The sequence below is a fragment of the Pristiophorus japonicus genome, chromosome 12 (genome assembly GCF_044704955.1).
Source record: "Pristiophorus japonicus isolate sPriJap1 chromosome 12, sPriJap1.hap1, whole genome shotgun sequence".
Taxonomy (NCBI): Eukaryota; Metazoa; Chordata; class Chondrichthyes; family Pristiophoridae; genus Pristiophorus; species Pristiophorus japonicus.
This window is the reverse complement of record NC_091988.1, coordinates 187735311-187760334: the sequence shown is the minus strand read 5'-3', so window position 1 is coordinate 187760334 and position 25024 is coordinate 187735311. Positions and strand designations below refer to the sequence as shown.

The following is a 25024-nucleotide window of genomic DNA, read 5'->3' as shown; positions in this document are numbered from 1 at the left end:
GCAGGAGGGGGGCGGGGCCGGCCATTGTTACGTAGCCGGGCGCTGTTTCGCGGCAAATATTTGGCGCGTAAAAAAAGATCCCAGCCTGTGGCGCTGGCAGCTTCCTGGATCCAAGTGTCCTTTTAACCTGCATCCTTGCCCCGGGATCAGCACTGCATTGCCCCAGGGGAGCGGCAGGAGCACCCGCGGCACCTCTTGTTCAACAACAAAATCATCATCATTTGCTGATAGAAAAAAAAATAATATTTTAAGACTTCTTTTTTTCTTTCTTACAGTAAGGGGGGAAAAACAAACCCTCCCCAAAAATTGCAGCAACAACCAACAACAATATTGCACATAATGTCCAGAGAAATGGTGCCGGTTGCGATAAAGCCGGAGCCCGGGACAGGGATCGTGTCTTGCTGCGGGGCCGAGGGGCTGGCCGGGTCGCCGCCGCCGCCGCTGCTGCTGCTTTTCTCTTCCCCAGGAAGTAGCCGAGCTGAGCCCGAGCAGCAGGAGGAGGCAGAGCCGGCGGAGGAGGCAGAGCCTGCCGCTGCTGCTCAGAGGGTCCTGCTGTTTGCTGCCACTCCTCAGGGTGCCGGCTCCGCCGAGTGGGGGCAGCGGCCGCCTCTGGGACGCCCACCGGTAATCTGATCTGGTGACATTTGTTTTTTGGGAGTGTGTGAGTGTACAATGCTGACTGCAGCAGTGTTCACCCAGGGATGTTACTGCCTGTGATTGTGGCTGAATATCCGTCTGCGTTTACTTACATCTGACTTTGTGTGTGTATGTGTGTGTGTATATATATATGATTTGTGTGTCCCTATCTATGTGTGTGCATATATACTGACTTGTGTAGTCTCTATCAATAGTCCCCATCAATATGTGTGTGTATATATATGATGATGGATATACTGACTTCTGTGTCTCTATCAATGGTCCCTATCAATATGTCAGTGTATATATGTGTGTATATATATATATATATGTATATATATATGATGATGGATATACTGACTTCTGTGTCTCTATCAATGGTCCCTATCAATATGTCAGTGTATATATGTGTGTATATATATATATATGTATATATATATGATGATGGATATACTGACTTGTGTCTCTATCAGTATATGTGTGTGTATATATATATATATGTACTGACTTGTGTGTCCCTATCAATATATGTGTGTGTCCCAATCTATCTCTGCATCCTATACATTTGTATCTTATTCATTAAAAAACTATAGATATCTTTCTATATGCTGCTTATACTCCTGTCCTGGCCAAAATTTAGGCATTTTGTTCATTGAATTTATACTATTTGAAGAGGGCAGCACTATTCAACAATTTAATAGATTTGTTCAAACCTTTGTGAGCATGTGTGATTGTGGCTGAGCAGATATATCCTTACACCTTTTAGTTAAACCTGACTTTTGTGCTATGTGTGTGTGTACAACCTATAAATGTATCTCAATCATAAACGATCTGTATGTGTGTGTATATATATCTAAATGCTAATTATACTCCCGTACTGACCAAAATACATTGCTTTAGGTATTTTTTCCATTGAATTTATACTATTTTAAGTGAATGAAGCACTATTTAGTGGTTTAATATGTTTGCATTCAAACTCTTTTGAGAGTACTGTACATGATGAGAACTTTTCATATTGGGCTGGTGCTGTAGGTGCTATAAAGTTTGTGTTTGGTAATTTGTTTTCAGAAGATCTGAGTTTTGTTTTACAATAAGTTTTGTCTGTTAGCAGGTCGGTAAATTATCTTCCTCCAGCATTTTATGGATATGGCCTAATGTCATTAAGAGTGTATGTGTTTCTGATAATGGCCTTGCCTCACATCTTGCAGTGAAACTGTTTTGAGGTGGGAAAAGTACAGTTCAGTGTTGCCGTACAAACTGCCCTTTATAATCTAACAGAAGATCATGCCGACTTGCCTGTTCCCAGTTACTCCCTCGAATCTAGAAGGTTAAGAAGTGATCTGATCGAAGTTTTACAAATATTAAGGGAAACTGATTGGGTAGATAGGGATAAACTATTTCTGTTATTGGGGATTCTAGGACTAGGGAGCAGAGTCTAAAAATTAAAACCAGACTTTTCAGGAGTGAAATTAGGAAACACTTCTACGCACAATGTGCGGTAAATGTTTGGAACTCTCTTCCACGAACGTCAGTTGTTAATTTAAAATCTGAGATTGATGGCTTTTTGTTAACCAAAGGTATTAAGGGATATGGGCCAAAGGCAAAGATATGGAGTTAGATCGCAGATCAGCCCAGATCTCATTGAATGGTGGAACAGGCTCGAGGAGCTAAATGGCCTCCTCCTGTTCCGATGTAATTCCCTTGCCTGCAAAATCTCCTTATGGTGATTGCTGCATTGTTACATCAATTAAAAAAAAAGATCTGATAGCAGTGCATTCAGGTGCTGCAGAGAACAGCACATACATACATCCTGCCCCCCCCCCCCCCCCCACTACATTAAGTGATGGGTCTTTGGGTACCGGACCAAGAGAAGCAACAGTTCTGGACCAGAGAATGGAAAACCAAGTCCTGTGAAAACTGTGTCTGGGACACCAGCATAAGACCTAAACTTTGGAATTCCCTCCCTGAACACCTCTGCCTCTCTCTCATAAGAACTAGGAGCAGGAGTTGGCCATTTGGCCCCTCGAGCCTGCTCCATCATTCAACAAGACCATGGCTGATCTTCTAGCTCAACTCCACCTCCCCGCATTATCCCCATATCCCTTAATTCCCAAACATCTATCGACCTCTGTCTTGAATATACTCAACGACTGAGCCTCCACAGCTCTCTGGGGTAGAGAATTCCAAAGATTCACAACCCTTTGAGTGAAGAAAGTTCTCCTCATCTCAGCCCTAAATAGCCAACCTCTTATTCTGAGACTGACCCTGTGATCTCGATTCCCCAGCCAGGGGAAACATTTTCTCAGCATTAACCCTGTCAAGCCTCTTAAGAATTTTATATGTTTCAAACCTATAAGACACTCCTTAAAACCTATCTCTTTGACCAAGCTTTTGGTCACCTGTCCCAATTATATGGCTCGGTGTCGATTACGCTCCCCTGAAGCACCTTGGGACGTTTTACTACGTTAACGGCACTATATAAATGCAAGTTGATGTTGGGGTGAATGCTGCCCCCCTGGATACCTTGCACTTTGAATTCTTGTTTCTACAAGGCCAGCTAGACAGCTGTAGAAATTTGAGGCCTAGTCATCTCTGGGTACTTTGTGCAGCCAGAGAGCTGGCTATGGAACTGCATTGATAGAGATCCAAGAGCAGGCTGGCTACAGCGAGCACTGAGCTGAGAATCGGTGACTCACAGACAGGGAAAGTAAACAAAGAGCCCTCGATATAACGTGTGTGTAGGGAGGGGGCGGAGGGACGACCAGGAACAAAAGTGCATCCCCTTCCACTCCGCTCCCCCGGTGGTGTGTCTGAGAATCCGATGGCTATTGTGGAAGGAATTACAGGCACACAAACACAGTCCTGGTTTGTGTCACAGCATGCTTTGAAATTGAATAAAACTGATTGATTGTAACTGAATAACCTTTTTAAAATCAATTTTATTGCAAAAAAAGGATAACATTTGATCAGTTACCCGGTGCTACAACTTAGTAAAAAAATTGCCACAGTTTTTCGTTGGGAAAGCGGCCCCCTTCCCCAGTTTACTTGAGTCTAATTCCAATGATTTACTGTTTAAATGTTCAGAGCTGGAGTACTGCGTGCAGTTCTGGTGGTCACGTTACAGGAACTATGTGATTGCACGAGAGAGGGTACAGAGGATATTTACGAGGATGTTGCCTGGACTGGAGAATTTTAACTATGAGGAAAGATTGGATAGGCTGGAGTTGTTTTTCTTTGGAACTGTGGAGGCTGAGGGGAGATTTAATTGAGGCGTATAAAATTATGAGGGGCCTAGAAAGAGTGATCGAAAGGATCTATTAGCAGAGGAGTGAATAACCAGGAGGCATAGATTTAAAGTAATTGGCAGGGGAGTTGAGGAGAACTTTTTTCACCCGGAGCGTGGTGGGGGCCTGGAACTCACTGCCTGAAAGGGTGGTAGAGGCAGAAACCCTCATCACATTTAAAAAGTACTTGGATATGTACTTGAAGTGCCGTAACCTACAAGGTTGCAGACCAAGAGCTGGAAAGTGGGATTAGGGTGAATAGCTCTTTTTTGGCCGGCATAGACACGATGGGCCAAATGGCCTCCTGTGCTGTAAATTTCTATGATTCAATGACCTGGTTCGTAGGAGTCCCTGAGACCATGTCTAAATCCCTGGGTCCATTATACCTCCTTCATGTTGAGGTCTTTGTAACTCCTTCCTGCCATTTCCTCTGGGGGGGGGGGGATATTTTCCTTTCAATTGGTGAAATAGGTTGTTTTTTTTTATTATATTAATATATACATACACAAAAGTGGTTGAGTGCGTAAACTGCACGGTGTGGCCCAGAGTCCTATAAACCAGGGAAAGGACCCATACTCGATTGCTGAGGTAGTTGTATTCAGCTAGAAGGCGAGTGTTGTAGTTCACCTGTACTCCTGGGCTGGCGAGCAGTGAGATCGGCCGGCCGGGGGTTCCTGGTCCTGATATTGTTTCCCTGTGAGGTGCATGTGACCTTTGTGTAAGGCCTTGGTTGTGATACCCTCTCAGCCAAATATCAAGTTTAGACACTCGAACTTATGATGGGCTGAATGGCCACCTTCTGTGCTGTACATTTCTGATTGTGACTCATGTTTTAAAAAAAAACAAATAGTTATTTCAATTGCGTAGCAGAAGACCTGTGGTATTGTATCTCGATATATTCATAAGGACATAAGAAATAGGAACAGGAGTAGACCATTCGGCCGGCCATTCAGTAGGATCATGGCTGATCTTCGAGCTCAACTCAACCTATCCCCATATCCCTCCATTCCCTTAATATCCAAAAATCTATCGACCCTAAGGGTGGAGTTGGGAATGAGGATAGAAGTGGTTTGTTTAGCTGGAGCTAACATTGGAAGTCTGTGGCCCAGAATTTGAAACAAAGTGCCTTGTTGCTGTAATACTTGCAGTCGTTGTCTGAAGTACTGGCAGGGATTTTGACAAGGTTTCTGATTGATACCACGCCAGCCATGTGATGCTTGCCATGTATTTAGCAGGGACCAATAGAACACCGGACCCATAAGAAAGTGGTACTGTAGCCCCTCGCTACCCATGAGACGTAGTCATACTTCCAGTAATTTAATCATTTACACAGTGAGTTGCTATGATCAGGAATGCACTGCCTGAAAGGGTGGTGGAAGCAGATTCAATAGTAACTTTCAAAAGGGAATTGGATCTCTGCTTTAAAAATATAACGGGTATGGGGTTAGAGCAGGGGGCGTGCGACTAATTGGATAGGTCTCTCAGAAAGCCGGCACAGACGCACTGGGCCAAATGGCCTCCTCCTGTGCTGAGCGATTCTGACCTCAGTTACCCTGCCAGAGCCGCCTGACTCAGTCGCAATAGACTTTGAGCTATGTGTCATCACCTGTCGCGGCCTCCTTGGTGAGGTGTAGGATGGTGACGGATTGGCTCGCTGTCCCGTCTGTACCTCCCAACGGACTGGGCAGGAGGTGGGGCCTGCTGGGCCTTGGGCGATGTGTAGGGCAGTGGCCAAAGCACCGGTACACTAGGCCGCACTGTGGAGTTGGTGCTGTGATCTTTCCCGCTGATTACTTGCCCCTCCCTCCCCACTTCCCCAAAAATAGACCTTGCCACGCAATGAATTTTCACCCGTGCCAAAGCAGAGTGCAGACGTTTCACAGGGTGGGGGTGGGGGGGAAATTACCGAGCGGAGGCTATACTAGCCTGTGCTCTAGCCTCTGGTTGGAGTGACATCAATGGAAGCCCAAGAGCAGGGCAGCCACCAGCTGCCTTGGGGCAGAGTGGTGAGTGTTCTGCAAAGCTTAGTGTGGAAGGAGCAGGGAGAAGAATGACTGAGTGTGACGGAAATCAGGCCCTCCATAAGGAAAGTAGCAGGCCGGGTAGATAAGGTGGTTAAGAAAGCATACGGGATACTTGCCTTTATTAACCGAGGCATAGAATACAAGAGCAGGGGGGGGTTATGCTTGAACTGTATAAAACACTGGTTAGGCCACAGCTGGAGTACTGCGTGCAGTTCTGGTCACCACGTTACAGGAAAGATGTGCTTGCACTAGAGAGGGTACAGAGGAGATTTACGAGGATGTTGCCTGGTCTGGAGAATTTTAGCTACGAGGAAAGATTGGATAGGCTGGGTTTGTTTTCTTTGGAACAGAGGAGGCTGAGGGGAGACCTAATTGAGGTGTATAAAATTATGAGGGGCTCAGATAGAGTTGATAGAATGGACCTATTTCCCTTAGCAGAGGGGTCAACAACCAGGGGGTATAAATTTAAAGTAATTAGGGGGAGGTTTAGAGGGGATTTGAGGGGAAATTTCTTCTCCCAGAGAGTGGGTGGGGCCTGGAATGCACTGTCTGAAACGGTGGTAGAGGCAGAAACCCTCACCGCATTTAAAATGCACTTGAAGTGCCGTAACTATAGGGCTGGAAAGTGGGATTAGGCTGGATAACTCTTTGTAGGCTGACGCGGACATGATAGGCTTGAATTGCCTCCGTGCTGTAAATTTCTCTAATTCTATGATAGTTTAAAAAAACACACAGTAAATCTCTTAGATTAAAAAAAACCCCACATTGCACGCTCCTTTTAGTATTTAAACGATTTAGCCACTCCCCCTGCGGCGATGTCACTGGAATATCTCCATCCTGACGGTGTTGCAATCTCTCAGCCTGCGACTTCTCTCAGCACGCTCTCACTTCCCATTCCTGTGAACTGAGGCAATTAAAGGCGGAAGGTGTAGGGGGGGATTCCTGCTCTCCTCTTCAGTACTGGCTGCTCGGAGAGATTATATTTGAAACTGCGGTTTTACGCAATTTATCAGTGTGCGCTGAAGGGTATCTCTCGTATACCGTGGGGTGGGGGGGGGGGGGGAGGAGAGTCGCAGCCATACGATTCCAACTTCTTTCTGCCCTCGGTTACTAGCTGTTACCAGCGAGGTGCACAGTGTCCGATTTTCACGCAGTGTCTTCGCCTCTGCGCGAAGAGGGGAGCTGGCTGTGTCGTTAAAATGCGTGGGCCGGCCAAAGTAGCGGGTTGGCTTGTACGTGATGTCGTGCCGTTTGCAATTGCAGTCGATATGAACGTAAGAAATAGGAGCAGGAGTAGGCCATACGGCCCCTCGAGCCTGCTCCACCATTCAACAAGATCATGGCTGATCTTCGACCTCAACTCCACTTTCCCGCCCGATCCCCATAAACCTTGACTCCCTTATCGCGCAAAGGTCTATGGTGGAGTTCTGTATAACGTGCTTGGGCACGAGGTCTTCAAAGGCAGCGGCAGTCATTCTGAGTTTCTCTCTCTTTTTGTTTTCACGGTGTCGGTGAGCGGGTTTTCACAAAGCTTCTTTTGGTGCCCTGCAGGTGAAGAGGAAGTTGGAGCTGGAGAGCGGTCATCAGTATCTGACTGTGGAGATGGGGACCCCCAAAGGGAAAGGGAAGCCTTCTGGGAGAGGTATGGTGTGATGTAGCAAAATCTGTGACCCGGCCATTTTAAATGATTTTCCACGCGCTAAATTCCCTGTGCATGCGGCAGAAGTGAGCGGAGGACTTGAGCCCTCCAGTCTAAAAGAAAAGAAAGACTTGCATTTCTGTAGCGACTTTCACGACCACAGGCCGTCCCAAATCACTTTACAGCCAATGAAATACTTTTATTTTTAAATGTAGTCGCTGTTGTAATGTGGGAAACACGGCAGCCAATTTGCACACAGCAAGCTGCCACAAACAGAGATGTGATGATGACCAGATAATCTGTTTTAATTATGTTGATTGAGGGATAAATATTGGCCCCAGGACATCGGGGAGAACTCCCCTGCTCTTCTTTGAAATAGTGCCGTGGGATCTTTTACGTCGACCTGAGAGAGCAGACGGGACCTCGGTTTAACGTCTCATTTGAAAGATGGTGACTCCCTCAGCACTGCACTGGGAGTGCCAGCCTAGATTTTGTTTGTGCTCGAGTCTCTGGAGCCGGCACAGGCTCAACGGGCCGAATGTCCTCCTGTACTATAACCATTCTATGAGTGGGACTTGAACCCACGACCTTCTGACTCCGAGGCGAGAGTTCTACCCACTGAGTCACAGCAAAAACTGTCTAAGCTCTCCCTCTCCTGCACCAGACCATGGAAAGCACGTCAACCTTATCTTGGGTTTTTGTCACGGTTGGTCACAATGCCTCTTTGACAAAGCTCTGGGATTGACTGGCCTGTCTGACCTTCTGATTGGGGCATGGATTGTGGCTAGGGAGGGGTTTTTGTAAAACGGCCAACTTTATTGTCCTGGCAGATATAAGTGGAGCCGACCTGTGTACGATGCCAGAGCTGCTTATTCTGTTGCATGATGGTTTGCCAGGTTCGAGGGTTGATATTCTCTCTTAACAGCCCTTGTGCCACTCCTCCAAGAATTTGCCGCTGAAACCCTCAACCATGCCTTTGTTATTTCCAGTCCCGACTCCCACCTACCACCCTCCATAATCTTGAGCTCATCCAAAACTCTGCTGCCCCTATCCTGACTTGCACCAAGTCCCGTTCACCCATCATCCCTGTGCTCGCTGACCTACAGTGGATCCCAGTCCACCGACGCTTCGATCAAAATTCTCATCCTTGTTTTCAAACTACTCAGTGGCCTCGCCCCTTCCTGTCTCTCTAACTTCCTCCAGCCCCACAACCAACGTTCCCGTTAAGCCGTGCGGCAGTCTGGAGGTCCCGCGCAGGCCGCTCACCTGCTCTTCAGTGGGAATAACCATGCATGCGCGAAGATTTGAACGGGCCAGTTAAAGGGCACCAAAAAATATATAAGCGGGAACATTGCCTACAACCCTCTGAGATCTCTGCGCTTCTCCAATTCTGGCCTCTAGCACATCCCCGATTTCCTTCACTCCACCATTGGTGGCCGAGCCTTCAGCTGCCTAGGCCCTAAGCTCTGGAATTCCCTCTCTACCTCTCCTCCTTTAAGTTGCTCCTTAAAGCCTACCTCTTTGATCAAACTTAAGGTCACCTGTCCTAATATCTCCTTGTGTGGCTTGGTATCATTTTGTTTGATAAGGGTCTTGTGAAGCAGCGCGATATAAATGCAAGTTGATTGATCCATTGTGCACGGTGGGATATTTTCCCCCCCCCCTCTCCTTCCCTGAGGTTGTAGCCTTGTGCCGGGGTGCGGGTTCCCTGGGGCACCAGCCACGTTGGTCCCTGAGCCGAAGTGTCCGCTCTTCAAGTGTGACGTCCGACAGCGAGTACAACGGGGAGTGTTAGAGCCGAGCTCTGATGGGTGGATGCAGCATTTTCCGTCGGGCATCGTGATCGGGAAACAAAAAACGTTCTCCTCCCTCGCCCAGGGGCATTGAGGAAAATGATTGCATTCTAACCGCTAGCCTTGCTAAGGTCCTCGAGGGGCATTGGGTTGAACCTGGTCTGTAGGACTCAGTACCACACTAGATAGTGGATTCAGCGCCTGTAAAACAATTCTTGAAATCGGAGTGACGCTGGTAAGGCCACAACCTATCCATCCCTAGTTACCCCGAGTAGCTTCTAGAATAGATTTATCGAAACTTGCAGCACAGGAGGAGGTCATTTGGCCCGTCGTGCCGTGCTGGCACTTTGAAAGAGCGGTCGGACTCAATCCCACAACCCCGCACTCTGCCCGTACCCTGCCAGATCCTCATCCTCCAGTACCTGTCCAACTCCCGTTTAAAATTATTTATGGAATGAGCTTCCACCATCTTTACAGGCCCAGCGTCCCAGATCCTGACAACTCTTGAGTGGAAAAGAATTCTCCTCCTTTCCCTCTATAGCTTTTTCCAATGATTTTGAATCGGTGACCTCTGGTTATTGACCCACTTGCCAGAAGGAATAGTTTTTCTCTACCTTATCAAAATTTCTCCTCATCTCGCAAACCTCTATTGGGTTACCCCTTGACCTTCTCTGTTCCAAGGAGAACAGTCTGAACTTTTCCAACCTCTCCCCATAACTGAAGTCATTTCTTCTCTCTGAGAGCTGTGAATCTGGAATTCGCTGCCTCAGAGCTGTGGAAGCTGGGACATTGAATAAATTTTAAGACAGAAGTAGACAGTTTCTTAAACGATAAGGGGTTATGGGGAGCGGGCGGGGAAGTGGAGCTGAGTCCATGATCAGATCAGCCGTGATCTTATTGAATGGCGGAGCAGGCTCGAGGGACCGTATGGCCTGCTCCTGCTCCTATTTCTTATGTTCTTATGAAGTGTCTCATCTGCACTGAGAGCTTAGATTTTTGTGCTCGAGTCCCTGGAGTGGGACCTCAATCCACAATCTTCTGACTCTGAAGGGTTGGTGCTACCAACTGAGCCACAGCTGATAACTGAGCACAAAAACCTGGGCTGGCACTCCAGTGCAGTGCTGAGGGAGTGCTGCACTGTCGGAGGTGCCGTCTTTCAGGTGAGATGTTCAATCGAGGCCCAGTCTGCTCTCTCAGGTGGACGTAAAAGGTTCCATGGCTCTATTTTGAAGATAGGCCGGGGAGTTATCCCCGGTGTCCTGGGCCAATATTTATCCCTCGATCAACATCGCTAGAAAAAAACCCAGATGATCTGGTCATTATCACATTGCTGATTGTGGGAGCTTGCTGTGTGCATATTGGCTGCCGCGTTTCCTACATTATAACAGTGACCACACTGCAAAAGTAGCTGTGATGTGCTTTGAGACATTCTGAGGTTGTGAAAGTTGCTATATGAATGCAAGTTGTGGAGTAGCTGCAGCGAATAGCACAGATGAATTTAAGGGGAAGCTAAATAAACATAGAGGAGAAAGGATTCGATGAAGTCGGATGGGAGGAGGCTAGTGTGGAACCTAATCACCGGCGTGGACCTGTTGGGCTGAATGACCTGTTTCTGTGCTGTACATTCTGTGTCATTTCTTTCCCCTCATTTTTGCTGCTTTGGTAAAACATACTTCCAAGTGGGGGAAGGGAGAAACTGTGACTGACCAGAGCAGCATATTCTGTGCAGTCTATAAACCATACCAGCCCGAAGCTCTGTGACATACAGCTGGGTTTGTTCTCCTTGGAGCAGGAAGGGACGAGATTTTATGGGGGTGTTTAAAATCATGAAGGGCTTAGATACATTAAATAAAGAGAAACTTTTCCAGATGCACCACCTGAGAGGGCGGTGGATACAGATCCAATAGTAGCCTTCAAAAGGGATTTGGATAAATGTGTGATGGAGAAAAAGAAATTGTAGGGGTATGGGGACAGAGCGGGGCAGTGGGACTGACTGGATCGCTCAACGATAAAGCTGGCACAATGTGATGGGCCGAATGGCGGCCTCCTGTGCTGTATTATTCTATGCTTCTATACAGCTGGGCCTAGTTCCTCTGTCAATTCTATGCAAGTTCTTTTGGTCCTAGGTCTCAAGTCCCCGGTGGAGAAGACGCGGTATGACACGTCCCTGAGCCTGATCACCAAGCGCTTTATCCATTTACTGGGGCAGTCTCCGGATGGTGTGCTGGATCTGAACTGGGCGGCGCAGGTCCTCGAGGTGCAGAAGCGGCGAATCTACGACATCACCAACGTACTGGAAGGCATCAAACTCATCACCAAGAAATCCAAGAATCACATCCAGTGGCTGTAAGTGTTGTAGCTGACGCTGAACATGGCATTTTAAGCATCTTTTTAAAAAAAAAAAAATTAGTTCATGGGATGTTTCGTCTCTCAGGGTCCTGAATCTGTGGAATTCTCTGTCCCAGAGAGCTGTGGGGGCTGGGTCATTGAATATATTTAAGGCGGAGATAGACAGATTTTTGAAGGATAAGGGAGTCGAGGGTTATGGGGAGAGGGCAGGGAAGTGGAGCTGAGCCCAAGATCAGATCAGCCATGATCTTATTAAATGGCGGAGCAGGCTTGAGGGGCCAATGGCCTACTCCTGCTCCTATATCTTATGTTATTATGATGTGGGCGTTGCCAGCAAGGCCAGCATTTTTCACCCATCCCTAATTGCCCTTGAAAAGATGGTGGTGAGCTGCCTTATACAACTGAGTGTCTTGCTGGGCCATTTCAGAGGGGCAGTTAAGAGTCAACCACATTGCTGTGGGTTTGGCCAGACCAGGTAAGAACGACAGATTTGCTTCCCTAAAGGACATTATGAACCAGATGGGTTTTTACGACAATCCGGTAGTTCCATGGTCACCATTACTGACACTAGCGCTTTGTTCCAGATTTATTTAATTAACTGAATTTAAATTCCCCAGCTGCCGACGTGGGATCTGAACTTGTGTCTTTGGATCATTAGTCCAGGCCTCTGGATTACTAGTCCAGTAACATTACCGCTATACTACCATACCCATATCTGAATCATACAATGACACCTTATAGAAACAGGCTTTTCGGCCCAACGTGCCTGTGCCAGCTCTTCAGCCCAATCCCCATAGCCCTGCAAATTTTCATGTCTATATCCAGTTCCCTTTTGAAAGTTACTATTGAATCTGCTTCCACCGTCCTTTCAGGCAGTGCGTTCCAGATCATAACTCGCTGCGTAAAATAATTTCTCCTCATCTCCACTCTGGTTCAGTTGCCAATCACCTTAAATCTGTGTCCTCTGGTTACCGAACCTCCTGCCACTGGAAACAGTTTCCTCTTTTTTACCTTTGATGATTTTCTCTGAACCCAGTCTGTGGCTGAGTTCACTGCGGCCCACCCAGAGCAGCACCATAATTGGCCTTGGATCCCCTGGATTTGGGAGGGGTGGTGGGGGGGGAGGGGTTGTGGCGGGTGGGAGAGATTGGCCATGCTCCTGCTCATGCCCAATAGCTCCTGCTAGAAAATGTGTGTGCGAGAGTGTCTGCTGAGCACTGGCTCACCTGCAATGCCCCCCAGGGTCGAGCAGCCTGCTGATGCAAGGCCATTTGGGTGACCTTAGAGAGGATGCTGTGCCGATTCAACAACAACAACTTGTATTTATATTGCCATGTATTTCACCATCTTGCAATGGCAATAGTTATGTAACTGTAACTCATGCACACTGTACCTGTACCCCTGAAATGCACACCCTGACCACAGGGGGTGAGCTTGCGGGAGACACTCCTCACCTGGGCTTCCAGGTATAAAAGGGGAGGTCCCACCCAGGGTCAGCACTCTTTGGTCCTGGGAATAAAGTGAAGGTCACAAAGTGACCGTGTCTGATATATACATGCCTCCTGTGAGTTTGTAACAAGGTGCAGAGACACCACATCTGGCGACGAGAAATGGGAATCACCGAACCACGAAGATGGCCACCGGTGGCACAGAGGAACGCTACTGTGTGGGTGAAGACTGGGGCAACTTTGTGGAAAGACTCCAGCAGAGCTTTGTCACAAAGGACTGGCTGGAAGAGACAGTGGCTGACAAGCGGAGGGCGCATCTACTGACCAGCTGTGGTCCACAGACGTATGCGCTGATGAAAGACCTGCTCGCACCCCAAAAGCCAGCGGACAAGGCCTTCGAAGAGCTCAGCCAGCTGATCAGTGAGCATCTACTCACAGGCGTCGGGAGGGTCAAAACGTCTCGGATTTTGTGGCGGAACTGCGGCGTCTGGCCAGTCTCTGTAAGTTCTCCGATGCCTGCAGGGAGGAGATGTTAAGGGACTTTTTCATCGAGGGCATTAATCATGCCGGCATTTTCAGGAAGCTCATAAAGACTAAGGACTTGACTTTAGAAGGGGTGGCGTTGATAGCTCAAACATTTATGGCAGGGGAAGAGGAGACCAAGCTAATTTACGCACGCAGCCCTGGTTTTAACATTGCGATGAACCAGGGAGTTAATGTTGTCAAAGCGATACAGAACCCAGAACACAGAACCGCAGGCAGGCAAGGGCAATTTGACACCGCCCAGGCAGGCAGGCAAGGGCAATTTGACACCGCCCAGGCAGGCAGGCAAGGGCAATTCGACACCACCCAGGCAGCAACAAGCTCCAGGGTGGGCTCGCAACAGGGACAATGGAAAGGGGATCGGCAATTCATGCCATTACGAGGAACAATGCATCCCGTGATGGGACCATTAATACCCTCCATCAGAGTGCTTAGAAACAGCCAAACGGGCCATCAGAGAGGAATGCCTGGGAATAGTCCTTTTGTTAACAGCAATCTCAGCTCATGCTGAAGATGTGGGGGGAGACACACTGCCAAAAGCTGCAGGTTCCAGCTTTATACCTGTAGCATTTGTAATGTAAGTGGGCACTTGTCCAGGATGTGCAAAAAGGCAGTAACGAGGCTAGTCTGCGAGACAGGAACCAGACGAGGGGTCTGCAATGCAGGATGAGGCCTGGGGAACAACCATGGATGCTGAAGGTCAGAGAGTATATGTGGCTGAGGTTCACAGCTCATACACTAAAACGCCACCATGATGATGAAAGTCTTACTGAATGGCATCCCGGTGCACATGGAGCTGCATACGGGAGCTAGCCAGCCTCTCATGAGCACCCAATAGTGCTCTCATGAGCACTCATGAGACTATGGCCACACAGAGCTAGCAGGCCCAAACTTGAACGCATTGAGACGCAGCTATGTACGTACACCAAAGAGATCATCCCAGTGCTGGGCAGTGCAAACTTGGTGGTAACACATAATGGATTACAGAACCGGCTGCCACTCTGGATTGTTTCGTGCTTTTGGGGAGGAGTTGGTTAGCTGAGATGAATTGGAGCAAAGTTCATGCTCGCAGGTATTGCAAAAATTTGAGTCACTGTTTCAACCCGGTGTCGGAATGTTCAAGGGCACTAAAGTAGTGATGCGCATCACTCCGGACGCCAGACCAGTGCACCACAAAGCCAGAGCGGTTCCGTACGTGATGCGTGAGAAAATTGAAAGTGAACTGGACAGGCTGCTCAGAGAGGGCATAATTTTGGCCGTTTAATTCAGCGACTGGGCAAGTCCCATCGTTCCCGTCCTCAAAGCAGATAGCTCGGTTAGGATTTGTGGCGACTACAAAGCCACCATCAACTGAGTGTCGCTACAAGACCAATACCCGTTTCTGAGAGCGGAGGTCCTCTTTGCCACGCTGGCAGGTGGAAAGCTGTTCACGAAGCTGGACCTCACTTCGGCCTACATGACTCAGGAACTGGCTGAAGATTCCAAGCTTCTGATCACCATCACGACGCACAAAGGATTATTTGTCTACAACAGGTGCCCGTTTGGCATTCGTTCGGCAGCGGCTATCTTTCAGCGAAACATGGAAAGCTTGCTCAAGTCCATCCCTGGGACGGTCGTATTCCAAGACGACATCCTTATAACGGGTCGAGACACCGAGGAACACCTCCGCAACCTGGAGGAGGTGCTGCGCCGATTGGATTGGGTAGGCTTGCGGCTGAAAAAGGCCAAGTGCGTGTTTTGGCCCCAGAGGTAGAGTTCCTGGGCAGGAGGGTTGCCGCAGACGGGATCTGGCCCACTGAATCAAAAACTGAGGCGATTCGCCGGGTGCCCAGGAGTTGCGATCGTTCCTAGGACTTTTGAACTATTTTGGGAACTTTCTGCCGAACTTAAGCATATTCTTGGAGCCGTTACACATGCTCCTCCATAAAGGTTGTGAATGGTTTTGGGGGGGATTGTCAAGAACGGGCTTTCAATAAGGCGAGGAACCTGCTGTGTTCCAACAAACTGTTGACTTTGTATGACCCCTGTAAAAAAAAAACTGGTTTAACATGCGATGTGTCATCCTACGGGGTTGGGTGTGTATTGCAGCAGGGTAACGATGACGGCCGACTCCAACTGGTGGCTTACGCCTCCAGGTCGCTCTCCCAGGCAGAGCGTGGATACGGCATGGTCGAGAAGGAGGCACTCGCGGGTGTGAACGGTGTGAAAAAGATGCACCAGTACCTTTTCGGCAGACAGTTCGAGCTAGAGTTGGACCACAAGCCGTTACCATCCCTGTTGTCAGCTCGCATACAGCGATGGGCCCTCACGCTGGCTGCGTATGACTACACCATACGGCACCGGCCAGGCACCGAAAATTGCGCTGACGCACTCAGCAGGCTCCCACTGGCCACCACCGAGGGGGCGTCGGAGCAGAGCGCCGAGATGTTCATGGCCGTTGAGGCTTTTGACACTGCGGGCTCCCCCATCACAGCCCGTCAGATCAAACTCTGGACCAACAGGGACCCCCTCCTATCCATGATAAAGAAATGTGTCCTGACTGGGAATTGGGCGCCCGCACATAGGGCATGCCCCGAGGAAGTCAGGCCGTTTCAGAGACGGATGGATGAACTCTCCATCCAAGCCGACTGCCTGTTATGGGGCAGTCATGCCCCAGAAAGGAAGGGAAGCGTTCATCAGGGAACTCCACAGCGAGCACCCTGGCATCGTGTTAATGAAGGCCATTGCCCGGTCACATGTATGGTGGCCGGGGATTGACTCAGGCCTGGAATACTGGGTTCGCAGGTGCACGGTGTGTGCCCAGCTGGGCAATGCTCCCAGGGCGGCTCCACTCAGCCCGTGGCCCTGGCCTACCAGGCCATGGTTACGTATTCACGTAGAATATGCGGGCCCGTTCATGGGGAAAATGTTCCTGATCGTTGTCGATGCATACTCGAAGTGGATCGAGTGCATCATATTGAACTCGTGCACGACATCCATCACTGTGGAGAGTCTGCGTACGGTTTTCGCGACCCACGGCTTGCTGGACGTCCTGGTCAGCGACAATGGCCCGTGTTTTACCAGCCATGATTTCCAGGAGTTTATGTCTGGCAATGGGATCAAGCACGTCTGGACAGCGCCGTTCAAGCCGGCTTCCAATGGCCAGGCGGAATGTGCAGTCCAAGTCATAAAACAGGCCATGCTACGCATCCAAGGACCCTCCCTTCAGTACCGCCTATCGCGCCTCCTGCTGGCCTACAGGTCCCGGCCGCACTCGCTCACGGGAGTCCCGCCAGTGGAACTCCTCCTGAAACGCACGCTCAAGACGTGGCTGTCCCTCATTCACCCAGCCCTGGCAGACATTGTTGAGGGCAAGCGCCAGTCCCAAACCGAGCTCCATGATCGAGGCTCAAGGGGGAGGTGTATAGAAATAGATGACCCGGTATTTGTTCTTAACCATGCTTTGGGACCCAAATGGCTTGAGGGCACTGTAATCGGCAAAGAAGGAAACAGGGTCATGGTGGTCAGACTAAACAATGGGCAGATATGCCGCAAACACTTGGACCAAGTAAAGACAAGGTTCAGCATAAACACTGAGGAACCGGAAGAAGAGCATGATGAGATAGCACCCATACCACTGCCAGCATATGAGCAACAAAGACAGCCCTCAGCATGCACAGTCCCGGCGGCCAGCCCGGACAGGCCGGAATCACCTCAAGTGACAGAGACGCATGCTGAGGCTCAGCCACCAGAACCACAACTGCGGCGCTCCATGAGAGAGCGTCGACCACCCGATAGACTGAACCTCTGAAACTAAAAGACTTAAGGGGGGGAGGTGATGTCATGTATTTCACCATCTTGCAATGACAATAGTTATGTAACTGTAACTCATGCACACTGTACCTGTACCCCTGAAATGCACACCCTGACCACCGGGGGTGAGCTTGCGGGAGACACTCCTCACCTGGGCTTCCAGGTATAAAAGGGGAGGTCCCACCCAGGGTCAGCACTCTTTGGTCCTGGGAATAAAGTGAAGGTCATAGAGTGACTGTGTCTGATATATACATGCCTCGTGTGAGTTTGTAACAAGGTGCAGAGACACCACATATATAGCGCCTTTAACGGAGTAAAATGTCCCAAGACACGTCACAGGACAATAAGACAAAACAAATAAATTTGACACCGAGCCACATAAGAAATTACAGCAGATTGACCAAAAGCTTGGTCAAAGAGGTCGGTCTTTTTTCACCAGAATTATACCAGGGCTAAAAGGGTTAAATTATGAGGATAGGCTGCACAGACTAGGCTTGTATTCCCTGGAGTACAGAAGATTATGGAATCCAGGGCAAAGTGGCAAGTTGGATCCAAGATTGGCTCAGAGGCAGGAAGCAAAGAGTAATGGTTGATGGGTGTTTTTGTGACTGGAAGGCTGTATCCAGTGGGGTTCCGCAGGGCTCAGTACTGGGTCCCTTGCTTTTTGTGGTATATATCAATGACTTGGACTTGAATGTTGGGGGTATGATTAAGAAGTTTGCAGGTGACTCTAAAATAGGCTGTGTGGTCAGTTAAAACTCTGTTAAAACTTTCCTCATCAGAGCCACAAAAACCTCCAAATAAGTGTCAGCTGTGGCTTAGTGGGCAGCACCCTCACCTCTGAGGCGGAAGGTTGTGGGGTAAAATTATGGAATCAATTATTAAGGATTTCATAGCAGCGCATTTGGAAAGAGGTGACATGATAGGTCCAAGTCAGCATGGATTTGTGAAAGGAAAATCATGCTTGACAAATCTTCTGGATTTTTTTGAGGATGTTTCCAGTAGAGTGGACAAGGGAGAACCAGTTGATGTGGTGCATTTGGACTTTCAGAAGGCTTTCGACAAGGTCCTACACAAGAGATTAATGTGCAAAGTTAAAACACATGGGATTGGGGGTAGTGTGCTGACGTGGATTGAGAACTGGTTGTCAGACAGGAAGCAAAGAGTAGGAGTAAATGGGTACTTTTCAGAATGGCAGGCAGTGACTAGTGGGGTACCACAAGGTTCTGTGCTGGGGCCCCAGCTGTTTACATTGTACATTAATGATTTAGACGAGGGGATTAAATGTAGTATCTCCAAATTTGCGGATGACACTAAGTTGGGTGGCAGTGTGAGCTGCGAGGAGGATGCTATGAGGCTGCAGAGTGACTTGGATAGGTTCGGTGAGTGGGCAAATGCATGGCAGATGAAGTATAATGTGGATAAATGTGAGTTATTCACTTTGGTGGTAAAAACAGAGAGACAGACTATTATCTGAATGGTGACAGATTAGGAAAAGGGGAGGTACAACGAGACCTGGGTGTCATGGTACATCAGTCATTGAAGGTTGGCATGCAGGTACAGCAGGCGGTTAAAAAAGCAAATGGCATGTTGGCCTTCGTGGCAAGGGGATATGAGTACAGGGGCAGGGAGATGTTACTACAGTTATGCAGGGCCTTGGTGAGGCCACACCTGGAGTATTGTGTGCAGTTTTGATCTCCTAACTTGAGGAAGGACATTCTTGCTATTGAGGGAATGCAGCGAAGGTTCACCAGACTGATTCCCGGGATGGCGGGACTGACATATCAAGAAAGACTGGATCAACTGGGCTTGTATTCACTGGAGTTCAGAGGAATGAGAGGGGATCTCATGGAAACGTTTAAAATTCTGACGGGATTGGACAGGTTAGATGCAGGAAGAATGTTCCCAATGTTGGGGAAGTCCAGAACCAGGGGTCACAGTCTCAGGATAAGGGGTAAGCCATTTAGGACTGAGATGAGGAGAAACTTCTTCACCCAGAGAGTGCTGAACCTGTGGAATTCTCTACCACAGAAAGTTGTTGAGGCCAATTCACTAAATATATTCAAAAAGGAGTTAGATGAGGTCCTTACTACTAGGGGGATCAAGGGGTATGGTGAGAAAGCAGGAATGGGGTACTGAAGTTGCATGTTCAGCCATGAACTCATTGAATGGCGGTGCAGGCTCGAAGGGCCGAATGGCCTACTCCTGCACCTATTTTCTATGTTTCTATATTTCTATGTTTCTATGTCAGGTGGGCAGAACAGTGGCAAATGGAATTAAATCCGGATAAGTGTGAGGTAATGCATTTGGGGAGGTCTAACAAGGCAAGGGAATACACATTAAATGGCACGACACTGAAAAGTGTAGAGGAACAAAGGGACCTTGGAGTGCAGGTCCACAGATCCCTGAAGGTAGCAGGCCAGGTAGATAAGGTGGTTAAGAAGGCATATAGAATACTTGCCTTTATTAGTTGAGGCATGGAATACAAGAGCAAGGACGTTATGCTTGAACTGCATAAAACACTGGTTAGGCCGCAGCTGGAGTACTTTGTGCAGTTCTGGTCAGCACATTATAGGAAAGATGTGATTGCACTGGAAAGGGTGCAGAGGAGATTTACAAGAATGTTGCCTGGATTGGAGAATTTTGGCTATGAGGAAAGATTGGAGATGCTGGGTCTGTTTTCTTGGGAACAGAGGGGACTGAGGGGAGACCTGATTGATGTGTATAACATTGAGAGGAGTGGATAGGTAGGACCTGTTTCCCTTGGCAGAGGGGTCAACAACCAGGAGGCATAGATTTAAAGTAATTGGAGGAGGTTTAGAGGAGATATGAGGGGAAATTTCTTCACTCAGAGGGTGGTGGGGGTCTGGAACTTGCTGCCTGGAAGGGTGATAGAGGCAGAAACCCTCACCACATTTAAAACATACTTGGATGTGCACTTAAAGTACCGTAAGCTACAGGGCTATAGACCAAGAGCTGGAAAGTGGGATTAAGTTGGATAGCCTCTTGTTGGCGCAGACAGGATGTGCCGAAATGGCCTCCTTCTGTACTGTAAACTTCTATGATTAAGGGACGATTTAATTGAGGTATTTAAGATGATCAAAGGAGATGACCGGATAGTTAGAGGGAAACTATTTCCCCTGGTGGGTGCGGAGAGTCCAGAACAAGGCGGCATAACCTTAAAATTAGAGCTAGGCCGTTCAGGGGTGATGTCAGGAAGCACTTCCTCACACAAAGGGAATCTGGAACTCTCTCCACCACAAAGCTGTTGAGGCTGTGGAGGTCAATTGAAAATTTTAAATCTGAGATTTAGATTTTTCTTGGGTAAGGGGCATTAAGGATTATGGAGCCATGGCAGGAGGATGGAGTTACGATACCGATCGGCCGTGGTCTAATTGAATGGTGGAACAGGCTCGAGGGGCTGAATGGCCTACTCCTGTTGCTACATTTTTTAAATAGGAATGATTCAAAATGGGGAATAATTTGTGATACTTTTTTTGTCTTTAAGCTTCTTAGGAGGTGTTGTCACTAAAGATTGCGGTTATATTTCTCTCTCTCACTCCAGTGTCAGCTGTGGCTCAGTGGGTAGCACACTCACCTCTGAGTCTGAAGGTTGTGGGTTCAAGTCCCACTACAGGGTCTCGAGCACAAAAATCTAGGCTGACACTCCAGCGCAGTGCTGACTGAGCGCTGCACTGTCGGAGGTGCCGTCTTTCGGATGAGACGTTAAACCGAGGCCCCATCTGCCCTCTTGGGTGGATGTAAAGATCACGTGGCACTATTTCTAAGAAGGGCAGAGGAGTTATCTCTAGTGTCCTGGCCAATATTTATTCCTCAATCAACGTAATGAAAAAACATTATCTGTCCATTATCACATTGCTGTTTGTAGGAGCTTGCTGTGTGCAAGTTGGCTGCCGCGTTTCCTACATTACAACAGTGACTACACTCAAAGTACTTAATTGGCTGTAAAGCGCTTTGAGATGTCCGGTGGTCGCTATATAAATGCAGGTCTTTTCTTTGAGTGCTGTGCACAATTCTATGGCACAGGATGGCACATGATGTGCCCCTAGGCCCAATGCTGAGCTACGTACGTTAGTGTTTCTCCTCTCCCAGGTTTGAAAGCTCCTCTCTCTTGCCCAGCCCAGCGCTTGCTGAAATTGAGAATCTGCCATTGGGAAATTGGCACAATTGGCTTTCGTTCCCAGACCATTGGAAGTTCCTGTCATGATGATGAGGTCCTCCGTTCTCTCTCGCTCTCTCTGCACCCCTGCCAACAGCATGGGGGTCCTTCCCGTCCCCTGTCCACCTCCATTCCTCTACCAATGATTGAGGTTTTACCTTATTCTAACCCCCGCCCATTGTACACGTGCACCCAGACCCAGAGAATTTGTAATAAAAGGCACTTTCAGGCCTCACCAGTGCTAAATACGAACCTCTTGAGGTATTTGAGGGTTTTGAGCTTCTTAGTCATGTGATCATAGGAGCAGGAGGAGGCCATTCAGCCCCTCGAGCCTGTTCTGCCGTTCAATGAGATCACGGCTGATCTGTATCCTAACTCCATCCACCCACCGTGGCTCCATATCTCATAATACCCTTCGCGAACAACAATCTAGCGATCTCCGATTTTAAATTGTGAATTGAGCTAGCATCTACTTTTTGTGGGAGGGAGATGCAAACTTCTAACACCATTTGCGCAAAGAAATGTTTCTTAACTTCTCTCCTGAATAGCCTGGCTCTGATGTTGAGCTCATGCCCACCACCAGCAGAAAACGTTTCTCTCTATCAGTTCCTTTTGAAAATCCTAAAAACCTCAATCAAATCAGGGAATACAAGTCTAGTTTATGTAATCATTCAATAGGGATCAGTAAACTGTGCAGTGCTGCTTGGCTGAGTGATGACCTCTCTTTCCAATGAGGATATTTAAGTGTCCGCCTTAGTTCAGTTGTATCACTCTGAGGTTGTGGGATGATGCCCAGTTGCAGAGACTTGAGAACATAATCTCGGCTGGCACTGAGGGAGCGCTGCACTGTCGGAGATGTTGTCTTTCGGATGAGACGTTAAACCGAGGCGCAGTCTGCCCTTGCTGGTGAATGCAAAAGATCCCATAGGGAATTTCGCCTCGTATCCCGATCAACAAATATACCTCAACTGGCATAACCAGGCTGATACCGGGGATGAGAGACTTCAGTTATGTAGAGAGAGTGGTGAAGCTCCTTACCTAAGGGAGGTATACTTGCCATAGAGGGAGTGCAACGAAGGTTCACCAGACTGATTCCTGGGATGGGGGCATTGTCCTATGAGGAGAGATTGATTAGACTAGGCCTAGATTCCCTAGAGTTTAGAAGAATGAGAGGTGATCTCATTGAAATATACAAAATTCTTACAGGGCTTGACAGGGTAGATGCCGGGAAGATGTTTCCTCTGGCTGGGGAGTCTAGAACCAGGGGGCACAGTCTCAGGATAAGGGGTTGGCCATTTAGGAATGAGATAAGGAGAAATTTCTTCACTCAGAGGGTGGTGAATCTTTGGAATTCTCTACCCCAGAGGGCTGTGGAGGCTCAGTCGTTGAGTATATTTAAGACGGAGATCGATAGATTTTTAAATATTAAGGGTTGTGGGGATAGTGCAGGAAAGTGGAGTTGAGGGAGAAGATCAGCCAAGATCATATTGAATGCTGGAGCAGCCTCGAGGGGCCGAATGGCCTACTCCTGCTCCTAATTATAATGTTCTTGTGTTCTTAAGCTGGGATTGTTCTCCGTAGAGCAGAGAAGATTAAGAGGAGATTTAATAGAGGTCTTCAAAATGATGAGGGGTTTTGATGGAGCAAGTAGAGAGGAAATGTTGCCTCTGGCAAGTGTCAGTAACCAGAGGTCAGATTTTTTAAAATTGGCAAAAAGAACTGCTGAGAATTGAGAATTTGTTTTCACTTGGGGTTATTAGGATCTGGAACGCGTGACCTGAATGAGTGGTGGGAGCAGATTCCATGGGAACTTTCAAACGGCAATTGGACATGTATTTGAAGAGAACTAATTTGCAGGTTTATGGAGAAAAATCTGGGGTGTGCGAAAGAAAGACTTACATTTATATAGTGCCTTTCATGACCACCGGACATCCCAATTAGCTACTTTTTGAAGTGCGGTCACTGTTGTAATGTGGGAAATGTGGCAGCCAATTTGCGCACTAAATTGGGCATCAAAATACCGGCACAGGTGTGTCGGGCCAAATGGCCTTCTGCACGATTCTAATAAATCTGACCAATGATCCCATTGTTGTTGGTGGGAGCTTGCTGTGCCCAAATTAACTGCTGCTTTTTCCTACATTGCAACAGTGACTACACTTCAAAAAGTACAACTTTGTGAAGCTCTTTGGGGTGTCCTGAGGTTATGCAAGGCGCTCAAATTTCACGCGCAAGTTTGTTCGCCCTTTTGATGATGTGCTTTCTCGGGCTGATTTCCCCTCCGACCCCGAACATTCAAATGGTCCAGGAGAGAAGGCAGAGGGAGGACTGTTTAAAACCCAATTCTGACTGGCAGTGATGGACAAAGTGCATAGTCACGCTGCGGTGAGGTGGCAGAGTTCCTGTGAACTTGCCAAGTGGGCAGTAGTTCAAGGGTTGTCATTTGACCTCGCCATTCAGCTTGTTTTTTGCTAAATCTAAAATTCTTACCGGCCAGCCCCTTTGTTCAGACTTACTCAGCCTCTGTGTCCTGGTAACTGCAGTGCTGTTGTGCAGGAGATTTTATCGATCTATTTTGATCTTTTGCTTGCAGGGTGCAGGGGTGGGGGATGTATGGGGCAATAGGCTTGGCTGGGCCATTGAGGGAAGAAAAAAAGCATTGCCGTGAGGAATGCAACCCTTGCTGTGGCCATCTCCCTGTGCCTAGAGCAAAGAGCATTACTGCCAGGAATGTGGGCAGATAAACCTGGGTTTGAATCATTCCTGATCCCGGAGAGATGTATAAATGCAAAGGACAGGAGGGAAAAAGATTTAGGGAAGCCCGCCGAGATCTCTGCGCTCCTCCAGTTCTGGCCTCTTGCTCATCTCTGATTTTAATCGTTCCACTGTTGGTGACCATGCCTTCAGCTGCCTAGACCCTAATCTCTGGATTTCCCTTAAACATCTCTACCGCTATCCTTTCCTTTTAAGGCGCTGCTTAAAACTTTCCCCTTTGACCAGTCTAAGTCACAGTCTAAGGATAAGGGGTAAGCTATTTAGGACCGAGATGAGGAGAAACTTCTTCACCCAGAATTCTCTACCACAGAAAGTTGTTGAGGCCAATTCACTAAATATATTCAAAAAGGAGTTAGATGTAGTCCTTACTACTAGGGGGATCAAGGGGGTATGGCGAGAAAGCAGGAATGGGGTACTGAAGTTGCATGTTCAGCCATGAACTCATTGAATGGCGGTGCAGGCTCGAAGGGCCGAATGGCCTACTCCTGCACCTATTTTCTATGTTTTTATGACCAAGCTTTTGTTCATCTGCCCTCACATCTCCTTGTGTGGCTCACTGCCAAA

At 48.1% G+C, this 25024-nt stretch overlaps 1 protein-coding gene across 1 annotated transcript in view; it reads left to right on the top strand.

Moving 5' to 3' along the window:
• The first annotated feature begins 105 nt into the window (after positions 1-105).
• LOC139277088 (transcription factor E2F1-like) overlaps positions 106-25024 on the top strand; it is a 44429-nt gene continuing 19510 nt past the window's right edge. Inside the window, exons 1-3 of the mRNA XM_070895101.1 lie at positions 106-624; positions 7496-7586; positions 11503-11722. Coding sequence (XP_070751202.1) covers positions 340-624; positions 7496-7586; positions 11503-11722 — 596 coding nt within the window. The 5' untranslated portion in view covers positions 106-339. The remainder of the gene's footprint in view (positions 625-7495; positions 7587-11502; positions 11723-25024) is intronic.